The 13,495-nt window shown below is 45.5% G+C and overlaps 2 protein-coding genes across 6 annotated transcripts; both read left to right on the plus strand.

The window, feature by feature from the left end:
- The first annotated feature begins 8 nt into the window (after nucleotides 1-8).
- On the plus strand, nucleotides 9-4,776 carry ddx51 (DEAD (Asp-Glu-Ala-Asp) box polypeptide 51). The gene is made up of 16 exons (XM_076989065.1): nucleotides 9-262; nucleotides 476-837; nucleotides 941-1,119; nucleotides 1,233-1,383; nucleotides 1,515-1,660; nucleotides 1,787-1,858; nucleotides 1,965-2,071; nucleotides 2,374-2,482; nucleotides 2,592-2,734; nucleotides 2,893-3,046; nucleotides 3,139-3,254; nucleotides 3,396-3,512; nucleotides 3,738-3,839; nucleotides 4,067-4,130; nucleotides 4,254-4,388; nucleotides 4,619-4,776. Exons 1-16 carry the CDS (start codon nucleotides 240-242, stop codon nucleotides 4,643-4,645), a joined length of 2,007 nt encoding a protein of 668 aa, XP_076845180.1. The 5' UTR covers nucleotides 9-239; the 3' UTR covers nucleotides 4,646-4,776.
- A 1,028-nt stretch (nucleotides 4,777-5,804) lies between these two features.
- golm1 (golgi membrane protein 1) lies at nucleotides 5,805-13,349 on the plus strand. Of its 5 annotated transcripts, none has more exons than XM_076989009.1 (10): nucleotides 5,805-6,082; nucleotides 6,294-6,520; nucleotides 10,385-10,531; nucleotides 10,903-10,957; nucleotides 11,074-11,176; nucleotides 11,275-11,407; nucleotides 11,503-11,674; nucleotides 11,848-11,970; nucleotides 12,050-12,151; nucleotides 12,392-13,349. In XM_076989009.1, the coding sequence occupies exons 2-10, from the start codon at nucleotides 6,389-6,391 to the stop codon at nucleotides 12,502-12,504; spliced, it is 1,080 nt and encodes a 359-aa protein (XP_076845124.1). In that variant the 5' UTR covers nucleotides 5,805-6,082; nucleotides 6,294-6,388; the 3' UTR covers nucleotides 12,505-13,349. The 5 variants fall into 5 exon arrangements, with proteins under 5 accessions (XP_076845124.1, XP_076845126.1, XP_076845125.1 ...); XM_076989011.1 differs by having other exon boundaries at nucleotides 6,325-6,520; XM_076989010.1 differs by having other exon boundaries at nucleotides 5,806-6,082; nucleotides 6,356-6,520.
- The last annotated feature ends 146 nt before the right edge of the window (nucleotides 13,350-13,495 follow it).

Raw genomic sequence — 13,495 nt, forward strand, 5'->3', positions numbered from 1 at the left:
GTCATTAACCTTCGTCCGACGTCATCGCGATGCGACTGTCAACAACGCATAGTTCGCTCACGTGGCTGGCTTCAGTTTATGTCAAGCTGGATTTATAACCTTATTTCATATCTAATCAAAACATATTCTTTTTTTGTTGTTGTTGTTTTTCCGGTGTGATTAGCTTTGCTTTTGTACGGTTGCATGTTGCAACCCAATTCCTGAATAATCTTGTGGTTGTGTTCGACTTCGAGAGGACAATGGCTCTGTTCCTGATAAATCGGTATGTGCTCCTCAAAATTGATCGATCTCTTATTTGATATCATAGACTATGAAATCACTGCTTCTTTGGTTATGAACAACGTTGTCCGTACATTCACCTGCACTACTGGATACTCTTTTACACAGTATTGGTAATTGAATGTCGATCAGTGGTATGACGTTTTCATACTGTACCCACCAACACACTCGTCTGCATTTCTGCCTTGTTCTCCAGGTATCTGGGTGAGGAGGAGGAAGATGCACCAAGCAGTGAGTCCAGATCCCAAGCCCTGCTGGCCAAGCTCCAGAAACAAGCCAAATCCAAAGAGCAACAGACTCTGGCAGCTAACGTAAATGCCAGAGACACCAGTGCAAGTCAGCAGGATCTAGTAAGCAATAAAAGGAAACTTAAACAGCAAGAGAAAGAGAAAAAACCCTGCAAGAAGAGCAGGAAAGAAGGTGTCGAGGGTCAGGACGATGCCAAAGACTGTGTCCCTGTGGAGCGCGCGGCCAAAACCACAAATGGCCAGGCGATGAAGAAAAAGAAGAAAAAAGACAAAAAGGAAACCATTACCAAGGAGGAAGAACAGCACACAGGTGATGCGTGCGTGTGTATGTGTGTGCGTGTGCACACGTGGTTGTGTGATTGCCAGTGCAGATGTCAGGCATGTTAACCCTCCTTCATTTTACTGGGTTTCAGGCAATGACCCATCCGAAGAGTCGCATGAAGCTGTGGAAAAGACCGAGGGGAATAGAAGCGTCGGACAAGGACAAACTGCAGACGCTCAGTCTGACAAATCAAACAAAGTGTCGGGGAAGGGTTCCTCCGACACCAGCTTCCACATCCTGGGTGGATTTGAGATGAAGAAAACAGAGAAGGTTTCCTTGAAAGATCTATAAGAATTATAACAAATATTGCAACTGACACGTCTGTTGTGCAGGTTCTGGGTGCTGCTCCAAGTTTATTTGCTGTGATCTCTCCTGCGCTGAAGGTTCAGAGGGTCCTTCCTAAGTGGCTGGCTGAGCCGGATGCAATTCAGAGAGACATTAGGACTAACCTGGTCCCTCTCTGCGACATGACGTGCATCTCTCCCATGCTACAGAAGCAGCTGGAGGCCAACGGAATCCAGCACTTGTTCCCAGGTGAGAGCCATATGGACAGAGATAGGCTGATTTAAACGTTAAACGCCCAATAAAAATGTGCCGTGACTCTCCGATACAATTTTTTGCAGTAAAAGTCCCTCTTTACGTGGCCTCATTTTCACCCCATATAGTTCAAGCCGAGGTGATCCCCGCCATCTTGGAGAGTGTGAATTCGGGACTGCTGATCGGACCAGGAGGCTATAGGCCCCGGGACATCTGCGTATCAGCACCCACAGGAAGTGGGAAGACGCTGGCCTTCGTTATACCTGTCATACAGGTGAGATGTTCAAGACTCAGTACCAGGAGGCTTAGCTAGTAATAGGTTAGCGCTGTACAGGTTGGCCCGCAATTGCCCTTGTGGTCATTAATTACCAACTACTCCCCATTTTGGTGTTTAATACAGGCGCTGTTGAAGCGAGTGGTGTGTGAAATTCGTGCCCTGGCCGTGTTGCCCACCAAAGAACTCGCCCAGCAGGTTGCCCTCACTTCCTTCGTAGTTCCCCTGTCTCTGTTCTCTGAGCCCCTTTGCTCGGCCTCCTCCACTGGGTTTTGTGGATTGTCAGTATGGTTCTCCTCCACAGGTGTACAGGGTCTTCTGCTCCTATACTGAAAGGACCAACCTAAAAGTGGTCATGGTCGCAGGGCAGAGGTCCTTGGCTTCAGAGCAGGCGGCTCTTTCAGAAACCAGGTAAGGAGCTGTGGATTTCATCCACCATGGTTTTAGCCTCAGTGTGGACAAAGACACACAAAAACACTAAGGACACTGAATATTGGTGCATCTCAGCTGGAATGGCACAAACGAGAGCATGCACACACTCTCTCTGTGTTCATGGAAATAAGGTCCATTAATGGAACAACTAGAATCTATTTACTATGTTTGAGTGAAGTATTCCTTTAACTAAAAGTTCTGTAAATATGCTACAGTTTAGCTTGTTCTATTAGTAATATTAGCAAAGTGTCCGATTTCTGCTGTTTTCTCTGTTTGTGCAGAGGGGGCGTGTGTTGCAGTCTCGCAGATATTGTCGTGGCAACACCAGGTCGCCTTGTGGATCACATCAACAACAATGACAGCTTCAGCCTACAGCATCTCCGCTTCCTGGTAAGCAAACAAATCGGCATAATTAGCAGTGTGAGGATTCAAGGCTCCTACTAGATACAGAGGCACATATAGGATGGACTGAGTGGTGTTTGTATCCGTGGTGATCTAGATCATCGACGAGGCTGACCGAATGATCGACAGCATGGACCAGGCCTGGCTCAATCAGGTGACCAGAGCGGTCTATAAGCGTGGGTGTGGCTCAAAGACATCAATCTTTAGGAGGGTGGAGCCTGGCCCAATAACAGTAGCAAGGTATCATCTCATTTATTGTTTCATTTGGCATAAATATGTATATCATATATGTTTGTTTTTATTAGGGGAGTATTATGGTGATAATGGTGTGTAAATATAATAATGAAAAGTTCATCGTCGTGTGTGTGTGTGTGTGTGTGTGTGTGTGTGTTTGTTAGTCTCTCTCCCCCTCAGATGCCACTACAGAAGCTGCTCTTCTCAGCCACTTTGACTCAGAACCCGGAGAAGCTGCAACAGCTTGGTCTTCACCAGCCACGTCTGTTCAGCTCCACACACACACAGGAGAAGCTCAACTTCCCCCAGGGCCTCACTGTGAGCATCTGCACAGCACCTCTCTCTCAAACACACACACACACACACACACACTTGCGCGCTATACTCATGTGCTGATCTCCTTCCTGCAGGAGTACTGTGTCCTCTGTACTCTGAACAAGAAGCCTCTTCTCATCCTTCACTTCTTGCTCCGACTCAAGTTCAGTCCTGTCTTGTGTTTTACAAACTCGCGAGAGACAGCTCACAGGTAACTTTGCAGTCACTGATCAAGTACGTAGATATACTTGCTATTCCTGGTAGTAGTAAATTATGTGTTGAAGTTGCTTAACTCTCAGGAATTTGTGAAGGAATAAAATGCTGCTATGGCAACACTCTGTCTCTCCCTCAGGCTTTTCTTGTTGGTAAAGCTCTATGGAGGAGTGGAAGTGGCAGAATTTTCCTCCAGACTCAGTAACAGCGAGAGACAAAAAAACCTGAAAGGCTTTGAGCAAGGGAAGATTCCTCTGTACGTATGCTTTCGCCTCGGCCATGTTGGAATCTCAGTGGAAGGCCCACTGTCAGCAGGTTTTGGCTTCAACCCTGCAGACGCCCCCTGGCTTCTTTAATTACCTCAGACCGTGAGGTCGGGTGCTCGTCTGCTGGGTTGGTCCAAAAACACAAGGCCTTCATGTTTCCAACATTGGCTTAATTGGGTACTTTGCACTGCCTCCTAACTACGTCTCTTTCTTAGGCTAATTAGCACCGACGCTGCTGCCAGAGGGATCGATATAAAAGGAGTTAAATGTGTCATTAACTATGATGCACCTCAGTTCATCAGAACCTACGTCCACAGGCATGTTGACCAGCTAAAACATCAACACAATTCCACAAGAGATCAGGAACCATGTACAGATAATGAAGTAGCATGGTCTGGCTAAGAAGATGTGGGAATAATTGTTTATCAGAGGCATCTGGAGCTTTGGAGTGAAGCTTGTGAATGAAAGGAGGGAATATAGTTAATTCGGTTGCTTTGCAGGGATTCTAAGGTGGTTGTTGACACAGCTCCTGTTATTGCTCCAGGGTTGGAAGAACAGCAAGAGCAGGAAAAACCGGAGTGGCCTTCACGTTCGTCTTAGGAGTGCAGGTGTGCAGATGTCCAAATGTCACCACTGTCACTCATGTAATTCTTCATTGCCAAGATGATATTTATTTTATGAAAGGCAGAATCACAGGGGCCTTGGTATATATTGTGTGTGTGTGTGTGTAGAAGGAGAAATTTGAGAAAATGGTGCGGGATGCTGGCAGTCCTGGTCTACAGAAACACAGTGTAAACCCAGAAAGCCTCAAAGGAATGGAGAGCCGCTATGAACAAGTATTAGAAGAGTTGGGTAAAGTTATACGGGTAAATACGTAAACATTCTCAAATTTATAGTATTACCGGCAGCCAAACTTCTTAAATTAAGATAATTTCAGCACTTATTGAAATATGTAACATTTGTAAATTGTGAAATTGTGAACATTCTGTTTTGGCATTTTCTGTTCCTTGTATTGTACAGCTATTTCATGCGCATTTTAAGTTATATGGTTCAGAATTATAAGGTGAAACTCAGAATTATGTTTTTTTTTCCTCAGGAGGAAAATGCACAGAAGCATTTCTAAGGGTGACTTGCAAGATTTGTTTCTTCAAAACATTGTGTTCTCTCTCTCTCTCTCTCTCTCTCTCTCTCTCTCTCGCTCTTTATAGAAAAAAACATTAAAAATTTCAATAAAATTTACAAATAACAACTAAACTGGGTTTAGTAGTGGTTTCTCATTGCCCCCACACCTGAATGTGAATTAGAACTGAACACCATCTTTGTGTTTTGAGTGTGGCGAGTTGAGGCTGCGGTAGTGATGGGACATCTGAAGCTAGGCTTCGAAGCGTGTACCGAGTAAAAAGGGGCGTGTCCGATGAAGCCCCGCTTCGGAGCTTGTGTCTTATTGAGCAAAATCACGTGATCAGCAACAAACGAGGCCTCGCATTACATCGGCCACGTCATTGCTTCATTTTGCGTATCGTTTTTCAAAATAAAAGCGCTATGAACCCTGTTGCTTCGTGGGTTGTAGTAGGTGGTTAAATTTAAAATCTGGAACGTTCTAAATTCTTTTTTTGTTTGATCAGGATGTATATCAGATTCACACATCAAAAACAGACTAAAAACCATTGGAAGAGGCAAACCTTATTTGTAATGTTAAAAACATTTTACGTTTGGCAGACGCCCTTATCCAGAGCGACTTACATTTTATCTCATTTTTATATAAGTGAGCAATTGGGGGTTAAGGGGCACCTCAGTCATGGCCTCAGGTCTGGGGATCGAACCCACGACCCTCCGGTTACAAGACCAATTCCCTAACCACTTCCCCTTCCCTAACCACCAGGCCATGACTGCCAAACCAGATCTAGAACCCCCAAGAAGCAATTATTTTAAACACATTCTGTTTTTTTTTTATCATTTTCTAACTCAAAATATTCAGTCTGCCTCAACAATCACTCAATTCCCAATATAGTAAAGTACAACATATCTTCATTGTCAAATAAGTCCATGTGACATACAAGAAAACCCAACACAACCACTAATGGTCAAGGATTAGATTGGCTACAAATCATTTTAATCATTAAAACATGATTTAATTGATTCTCCTGTTACTAAACATGAGTTTGATTGAAACTTTGTGACAATATTGCATTTACAATTATTTGAAAGTATGATCCAACTGAATGACGAGGCTGTTAGTTTCACCAGCAGATGTCACTAGTGAGTGATGAATGAAGCCTCGAGTAATGAACCTTTTTGCAAAGCAAAGGGTTGGAAAGCTTCATTGCTTCAAGAGGCTTCATTTGCCCATCACTAGGCTGCGGTGAACTCTCCTCACGTCGTTTGCGGAACGCCTATAACGTCCACCTTACTGCGCATGCGCGACTCTATATAAAACTCAACTCGACGCTCTCCTCCAAGGCTGTAGCGGCTAGTAGCTGACGGACCCTCGGTCAAGCGGACGAGCGATATGTCGAAGTTCCTCACCGTTAGCTGACGTATCTGCACCATACATACAGAGGTAAGGCTACTTTACGACGGAATCCTCGTTCTGATATAAACCGAGGAGAAGAATAACGTTTGGCTGACCTAGGTTGGTCCGTGAAGACGTTAGCGTTAGCCCGCTAGCTGCTGTGTCGGTCTGGGAAGACTCACTTTACCCGCCATGTATCAGCTGAATGATTTGGATTTGTGAACAAACTACCTTCCCTGACCCTGTGCTCCGTATACAGGACCTTCCTTGACCCTGTGCTCCGTACACAGGACCTTCCTTGACCCTGTGCTCCGTACACAGGACCTTCCCTGACCCTGTGTTCCGTATACTTGGATGATGGGGGCTCTGGGGAACGGCCGCCGTGGAGGCCGCGCTCCGTCTCTGCTCTTCATCGCCCTCATCGCCTGCGTCCTGCTGCTCGGCTTCAACTGCTGGGTCTCCAACTCCAGAAACGTCGAACTACAGGTTGTTGTTTTGTTTTTTGTTTTTTTACCCCCATCCCTTGAAAGGTGCTATATAAATTAAACATTCATTCATTCATCCCCTCTCCTATGTCTTGATCTAGGTTGTTGCAGGGCTTCTGCTGGGAATGTGTTTGTAGATTTTAATGGTGGAGTTGCAGCTGCTGGTAGAGGAAGCTGGTGTTTAACCTTTGACAGGACCGCTTGTATGTATCCCTGAGGGTCAGCGGCCGAGACGGGAATCCAGACTCCCAAAAGTTGCTCAGCAGGGCTATAAAATCTTGTTCTAAACCCTTTTTTCTTTGTGTGAGGTGAGTACGGTGACGTTACAGACAAGGAGGTCTATGGTCCTTTTGGTGAATTCTAGCATTCTTGCGCCAGCCGGTCATGTCACAGTAAAGGTTTATTAGTATGTTTTTAGTGTAGTGTATCCATATCAGAACCTCGGTGTTCAACATTTCCGTATTATACAGCTCTAGTGTTCAGTGACCATAAAGTTGTTTTCAACGGATGTGCCATTTAATGGCTTTGCTTTGAACAGCAAAGAAGGCAAAGATTTTAGTTGCAGATTACTTGTGTTTTGATTTCCAGTTGAGTTTGAGGATGGGTGGAGTTGGGGACCACAGAGGATTTTAAGGCACCAGGGAATAATTACAAAGCTCAACACTGAAATATCAGATTAATAGGAGCCATATGTATATGTAGTAGTTACGTGGTGAAAAATTCAGTACTTTGGGGGCAGGGATCTTGCAGATAAATTAGATGTGGACCCACTGCCTCATAAAACAAAGAAAGGAAGATGGATCTAAGAGTCGTGTTGAGAACAAGAGAAAACAAAAGCCTGTCTCTCAAATGTGTACTTTGTCGGCATCTGAGTTTAACCGCACACGGACATCCGCTAAATGCTGGAATGTAAACAAAACCGTACCTTTTAGGAACGGCTTTCATCGTGCCCAATGTTGGCGGGATAAGAATCTCTCCTTCTCCCGAATTCTTTTGATTCAAGTTGAGTAAAGAGTGTTTGTTGGCGGTCGAGCCAAAAAGAGACTATGTGATGTGACTTCTTCCATCATGAGCCTGCTTCTTTCATAGACGGAGGGCAAAGAAAAACACCAGATCGGGTGGCAGTAGGCGTCTTTTTACATCTACGGACTGAATGTATGCGTAATGTGGATATGGAGAAGCCATTTTACTGTAGCGTTTACTTGTTGGGGCAGATTGGGTGCCAGTAAGCCTAGCGGAGATGCGGTAATAGATGGTGTAATAACACAAGTGATGTCATCAGAAATGTTATGTACTCGTCAGCTGTGTGTGAGTGTGTAGCAACATGGTGAAGGGCAGAGTCCTCAGAGACCATGTTAACAACTTGGCTGTTGACTGTAAAGCTGCATACTCTGCTTTAAAAGACGTCTTCTGCCCTTGTGTCTCACAGCAAAGACCAAAGCAGTAAGATTTTGGCAGGGATCACCATTTGCTGCACATGGGTATAATATAAGGATTTCTCTAGCTTTCAGGACTGGCTGGCTTGTGTAAAAGTCCTAACCGGCACATGCAAGGAAGGTGATGAACAAATTGGATCCTAGTTTTACCTTCTACAATGCTATTTGTTTAAGGCTTGTTTGCACATTTGCATGCAGATCGTACACAGAGGAGGAACTAAAAGGAACTCGGGCAGCAAAAATCTAGCTAGCAGTCAATATAGGGAGCATGAGAACCCTATATGAGGTAGGGTTGCAACGGTATGAGATTTTCACGGTATGATAACCGTCTCAGAAAATACCGCGGTATCACGGTTATCACGGTATCACAGTATCACAGTTAGTTTGTATATTATTAAAAGATACACCGACCCTTAAAGAAATTACAAGTTATTTTTGTTCAATTAACTATTTATTGTAGAAACCTGGAACTATTGTATACAAAATGTGTCCTTTAAAAAAATAAGCTGTACACATGTTTATATAAATACTGCAAAATTAGAGAAACCTAAATCATGGATTTCAGTACAATTATTTAAGTTTAAATTATTTAATATCTGATAAACTCAGCCTGGGTCAGTGTCTGATCAACAACTGTTGTAAACGTCCGTTGTACTGCCAAGTTGGAATATAACCAGATACTGCAGGAAGAGAGGATTTATTTCTGACATCATCACAATAGAGATTTCTATTTTAAGGTTTTCACACCGAGTCTGGTTTTAACATATCAAAAACAGGTACGTTAGAATTTGAACGCATGTAAATTAATAGCGTCTTTCACATCCAGTGAAAGCAATGACCATAAAAAGCTAGGTTTATACTTTCACTAGTGACCGTAGCACGCGACTCCGCACAGTTCTTTTGTCTTACGTTAACAAATACGAGCCTCTTGTAATTCCAGGACAAAACATGAGAGAACGTGAAGACGTTAAGATTGGGCGTTTTGGAAATAAACAACCATTAAATAATGTGATGAAAAAGCGAATTATTTCGAGTATATGTATAAATATTTAACTTAATTAAGTTTAAGGTGCTGGGAAATATTGAAACGGACCTTTAAAGTGACGTACAAGTGTTTTAATTCCACCTTTTAAACGTGTATGAATCCTGCAAACGTGACTTTGTTCATTGCGCTGAGGCGCAGCGCGCAAAGTTACAAAATTCGAGAGGTGTACGACCTCGCGAATCGACAGCGCGCGAGACCCTCGCGCACGGGCGGAGCCACCGCGATTACGTCATTTTCGCCACTGATTTTAGTTTAGCTTTTTTTTTTTGTAAAAAAATGTGTTAAGTCTGATGCACTTTCTGCCATTCTCACTGCTGTGTGCTGAGTAGCTGAACCGGAGCGGAGTTGCGCATGCGCGGGTCAGTTTCTCCGCTGGCTTGCTTTTTACCGGTAATAAGCAAACGCACACGGTATGATAACCGTGCATTTTAATACCGTGGTATACCGTGAAACCGGTTACCGCTGCAACCCTAATATGAGGATATGGTAGGATGAGACCTATGAAGAGGAATAGATGCCCTAAAGGTGGTTGAGGGCGGGGAGACGGGAAGGGGGCGGGGTTCAGGAAGCACTCCCGGAACATTTGTGTTTAAACTGCTGATGGCTTTAATGACCCTGTGTTTTCCAGTCTGCTGACACGGGCATGGCTGCACGTTTTAAAGAGGGGGGGGGGGCAGGGATGGAGGGGGGGGTTATTAATCCTAATGGTTCCCGACGACAAAACTGTAACAATCATAAAATTTATCTTTCTTCATCTCCACTCCTCTCTCCTCATCTGTTCCTGCCACCCCATATCTTCACATTTCCTGCACACGTCCCTCCATCTACCTCTTTCTTTCTCTCTCTCATCCCTCTTGTACTTTCTCTCAACTTTTTCTTCCTTGTTTTCTCCATCTCTTTCCACCCGTCCCTCTCCTGTTCCCTTCTTTTTCCTCTCCTCCTTGTTTTCATCCCTGTCTTTCCATTCCTCCCCCTCTCCTCATCTATAGCGACCCACAGACATCCTGCCTTGTTGTCAGGTGCTGCTGATTGGCTCCCCCGGGCATGCGGGTCGCGTCGGGGCGTAGCGTGTGGTGGAGCTGCCATAACCCCTCCAGCCCCGCGCTGAACGGGCCGCCGCGTCATCGGGCCACACACATCTGTGCTTTCCAGGGGACCGGGGCGAGTGGCTAGTTCTAGAGAACAGTCCGCTTAGCAGAGGAGCTCGGAGTTAAAGCCCGGCGTTCTCTCTATCGCGGTTAAATAAAATGTGGTGGTACGAGTCGTGAATCTTTTTCTTCATGTGAGCACGCACAGATAGAACTTGTTTAAGGTTTCTGCATTTTTGTTAAAGGTGGTGTTGTGGCTAAGGTGTGTGCATGTGTGTGTGTGTGTGTTCGTTCAGGCCAAGCTGCTGGAGCTGGAGGAGCGTGTGCGGCAGGTGTCGTCCGAGCGGGAGCGTGAGCAGATGGGGAGGAGTGAGGCCGAGGAGCAGGTGGAGAGACACCACCAACAGCAGCAGAGCGCCCAGATCACGTGGAAGCTGGAGAAGGTGCGCGCGCACACACACACACACACACACACGACCCACGATACACACCCCGACCCCCACGCACACCGACAGACGCGGTACACACACCACGTTTTTGCTGGCTATCTTGGGCTACTATACAGTAGCTTACATGCATGCACAAGCACTCACTATAGGCTGTAATTAGAGGTTCTAGAAAGACGCTCCATCACAGGCCAAGGCCAGATCTGAGCCAAGAAAAACTCCACTGAAAGTGGCTGTCTCAAAGCTCTGCAGTCTTCTTGTCCTTTCTGTTATGAGCTGGAGGAACACGTACGGCGTACTTTAGCCGAACGTTGTCGTTGGGGCGATACGTGATGTGTTGATGCTAAAATCCAGTTTTGCTGTTGTAGGACAAGCTACTGCTCAACATCTCATCCAGTGCAAAAACCGTCCAGGAGATGAAAAGTAAGTGATTTTTTTCCCCCATCCGTCTTCCCTACACAGTCCGCGACGAAGCTTTTCCTTTCCCTCGAGCCGTCTCGTCCGTGTGGCGTAACCCCCTCCATCCCCTCTGCTTGTAGACCAGATGAAGACTCTGATGGAAAATCTCAGCAAAGTGCAGAAGGAGTTGCAGTTGTGTCAGGGCAACATGAACACTCTGAACAAGAAGCTCACGTACGACATGTAAGTCGCGGCGTTACGGAGACGGTTGGTGCTTTTGGAGTTTGGGAGTTTATGTGGTGTGTGTGTGTGTGTGTGTGTGTGTGTGTGTGTGTTCGCAGGACGCAGTGTAACACCCAAATCTTGGCCATGAAGGAGGAGTGCAACGAGAAGATGGCCGCGGCCAAACGAGAGGCCCAGAAGATGATCCCGTTGCTTGGAGACCAGAAACCGCCGTCGCCTGCAGCCGCGGGGGTAAACAAGCCACTCTCCTCCCATGGGGGCTGTGGAGATTAGCTCGACCAATCAGACGCACAGGCCTGACTCCGCCTCCCCTCTTTTGTCTGCAGGGCGCCGTCGTGTCCCTTCAGAAAGACACCGCCCCGAAACCGGCCTCCGACGGCCCGAAAGGAAACCCCTCTGCTCAAGATGTCGGTGAGCTTCACAACACGGAGGCCCCTGTGGGCGTGAAGACCAAAGCCGAGGACCACCTCCAAACCAACGAGAGACTGGAGGACAAAGGTAACTCATGAAAAGGACTTTATATGAAATAGGCTGGATAATAACCTAAAACTAGAGCCTTGGTTCTGAAGAATATAAGACTCTGTGGGTTAGGATGCAGAAAATGCCATTTATGCAGAAGCCATTGGACTGTGTTTATATATGACGCAATACCATTTCCTTCCTGTCTTAAGACTCGAATAGACTAAAGTTGCTGCCCACCCCCAAACCATCCAATCAGAACAGGACCTTGAATCTCCTAGCCAATGAGGACCACATTGAAGAAGTGATGGATATAAAAGGGGGAGAGTTGAAAGGTAGGAGGCAGGTGCCCCGTCGATCCGAACCTCGCGAGCACGCGCGTTCCCGACGCTCATGCTCTTCTGCTCTGGACAGGTGCTCTCCAGCCCACGGTGGGAAACGTGGAGGAGAAAGAAGACGAAGCCATAGAATACGGCGACGAGGGCGAGATCGAGAAACGCCTGTCCCAGCTCAAAGGTGCTCGTCGCTGGGGGGGTGGGGGAAATCCGGTGCGTTTTACCGAGGTGGGGGGGGTCTCTCGGGTTTCTAGGTGATTTTGTGCATTTTATTTCTATCTTGGATCTTGTGTTGAAAGTGTAAAGTTCTGTAGTGCAACTTCTAGCCTGAACAGAGGAAGTGGGTGGGTGTGTGGGTGGTTATTAATGAAGCCCAGAGTGTGTGTTGTGATTTGTGTTGCTGGCTTGTTTTGGCGTGTAGATGAGAAGGCGGCAGCGCAGGACTTGGAGGAGGAGCTAGCCGACTACAACGGAGACGACGATAACGAACCCGAGTTTGAGGCCGATAAACAAGAGGAGCTCGCCAAGATGTAGTCTCTCTCACTCTCGCTCTCTCTCTCTCTCGCACACATGCACACACATGCTCACTCTCATTCACACAGGCGCACGTGCACGCATGCATTTAGCTGCCAACCGCAGTGGCCGAGTGAGTGAGTGAGTGAGCGCTCCACCTGCAGATAATCAAACCCACCATTACCTGCCGATCATGGCCTGCTGAGGGTAACGCAAACGCCCACGCAGACGGTTACAGTTTAAAGTTGAATGACTAACGGCCAGTTTCACTGAACTGAATGTATGTACAATATATTTAATTCCCCACTTAAATCACTTGGTGGAAATGTGGACCCTCGGCTCTTCAAAGCATCGTGTGCATCAGTTAAGCTACGAGTCGCTTGCTGATGCAACCTGTGAAATCTGAAGAAGAAAAACAAAAGTTTATCTGTAGACCAAAACATTTCTTCTTTTACACTTGAGGTGCAGTCATGATGCAGCTACCTTGTGTAATACTTATAAATTCCTTGATTTAGCACACTTCACAGCTTGGCAAGTCTATCGTTTTGAAGGACTGTTCAATGATGAATCAAATCTTCCAGTAGAATGTTATTGTAACTAAGCTGTTATCACATTTGAAATGATGAGAATGTATTTTGTTTTGGATTATATACCTTTAGAAAGACTCTTGATTTAGAGACTAGGAACTTGAAATTTTCTAAGACATTGTAGTTTGTGGTTTCAAAAAAAAAAAGTATTTAATTTCCAGTTGAATTCTTTTTCCAGAGTTTTTATTGTGTTTGTGTAGATTTTCAAAGGACTTTTACTTGCTGAAAGACATTTTTTAACAGGAGTTGAAACATGTCAATAAAAACTAACATCACAAAGCCTTTCTTCATGCTTTTAATCTTTATCAAAGAAATTGTATTGTGATATTTTGATTATAAAGTAACAAACCAGTGCATTTTTATACATGAAAGTGATTGAAAGGACAGTTTAATTTACAGAGATTTCCATTTTGACCAACTGATAT

The sequence above is a fragment of the Brachyhypopomus gauderio genome, unplaced genomic scaffold (assembly GCF_052324685.1).
Source record: "Brachyhypopomus gauderio isolate BG-103 unplaced genomic scaffold, BGAUD_0.2 sc65, whole genome shotgun sequence".
NCBI lineage: Eukaryota > Metazoa > Chordata > Actinopteri > Gymnotiformes > Hypopomidae > Brachyhypopomus > Brachyhypopomus gauderio.

What these genes read in the sequence shown, in the direction of transcription:
- golm1 (XM_076989009.1), top strand. Translation starts at nt 6,389, where the DNA reads ATGATGGGGGCTCTGGGGAACGGCCGCCGTGGAGGCCGCGCTCCGTCT. An exon ending in CGTCGCCTGCAGCCGCGGGG is followed by an intron (nt 11,408 to 11,502) that starts GTAAACAAGCCA and finishes TTTTGTCTGCAG; the next exon opens with GGCGCCGTCGTGTCCCTTCA. An exon ending in ACGCCTGTCCCAGCTCAAAG is followed by an intron (nt 12,152 to 12,391) that starts GTGCTCGTCGCT and finishes TTTGGCGTGTAG; the next exon opens with ATGAGAAGGCGGCAGCGCAG.
- ddx51 (XM_076989065.1), top strand. Translation starts at nt 240, where the DNA reads ATGGCTCTGTTCCTGATAAATCG. An exon ending in TCGCGAGAGACAGCTCACAG is followed by an intron (nt 3,255 to 3,395) that starts GTAACTTTGCAG and finishes TCTCTCCCTCAG; the next exon opens with GCTTTTCTTGTTGGTAAAGC. An exon ending in AGTTGGGTAAAGTTATACGG is followed by an intron (nt 4,389 to 4,618) that starts GTAAATACGTAA and finishes TTTTTTCCTCAG; the next exon opens with GAGGAAAATGCACAGAAGCA.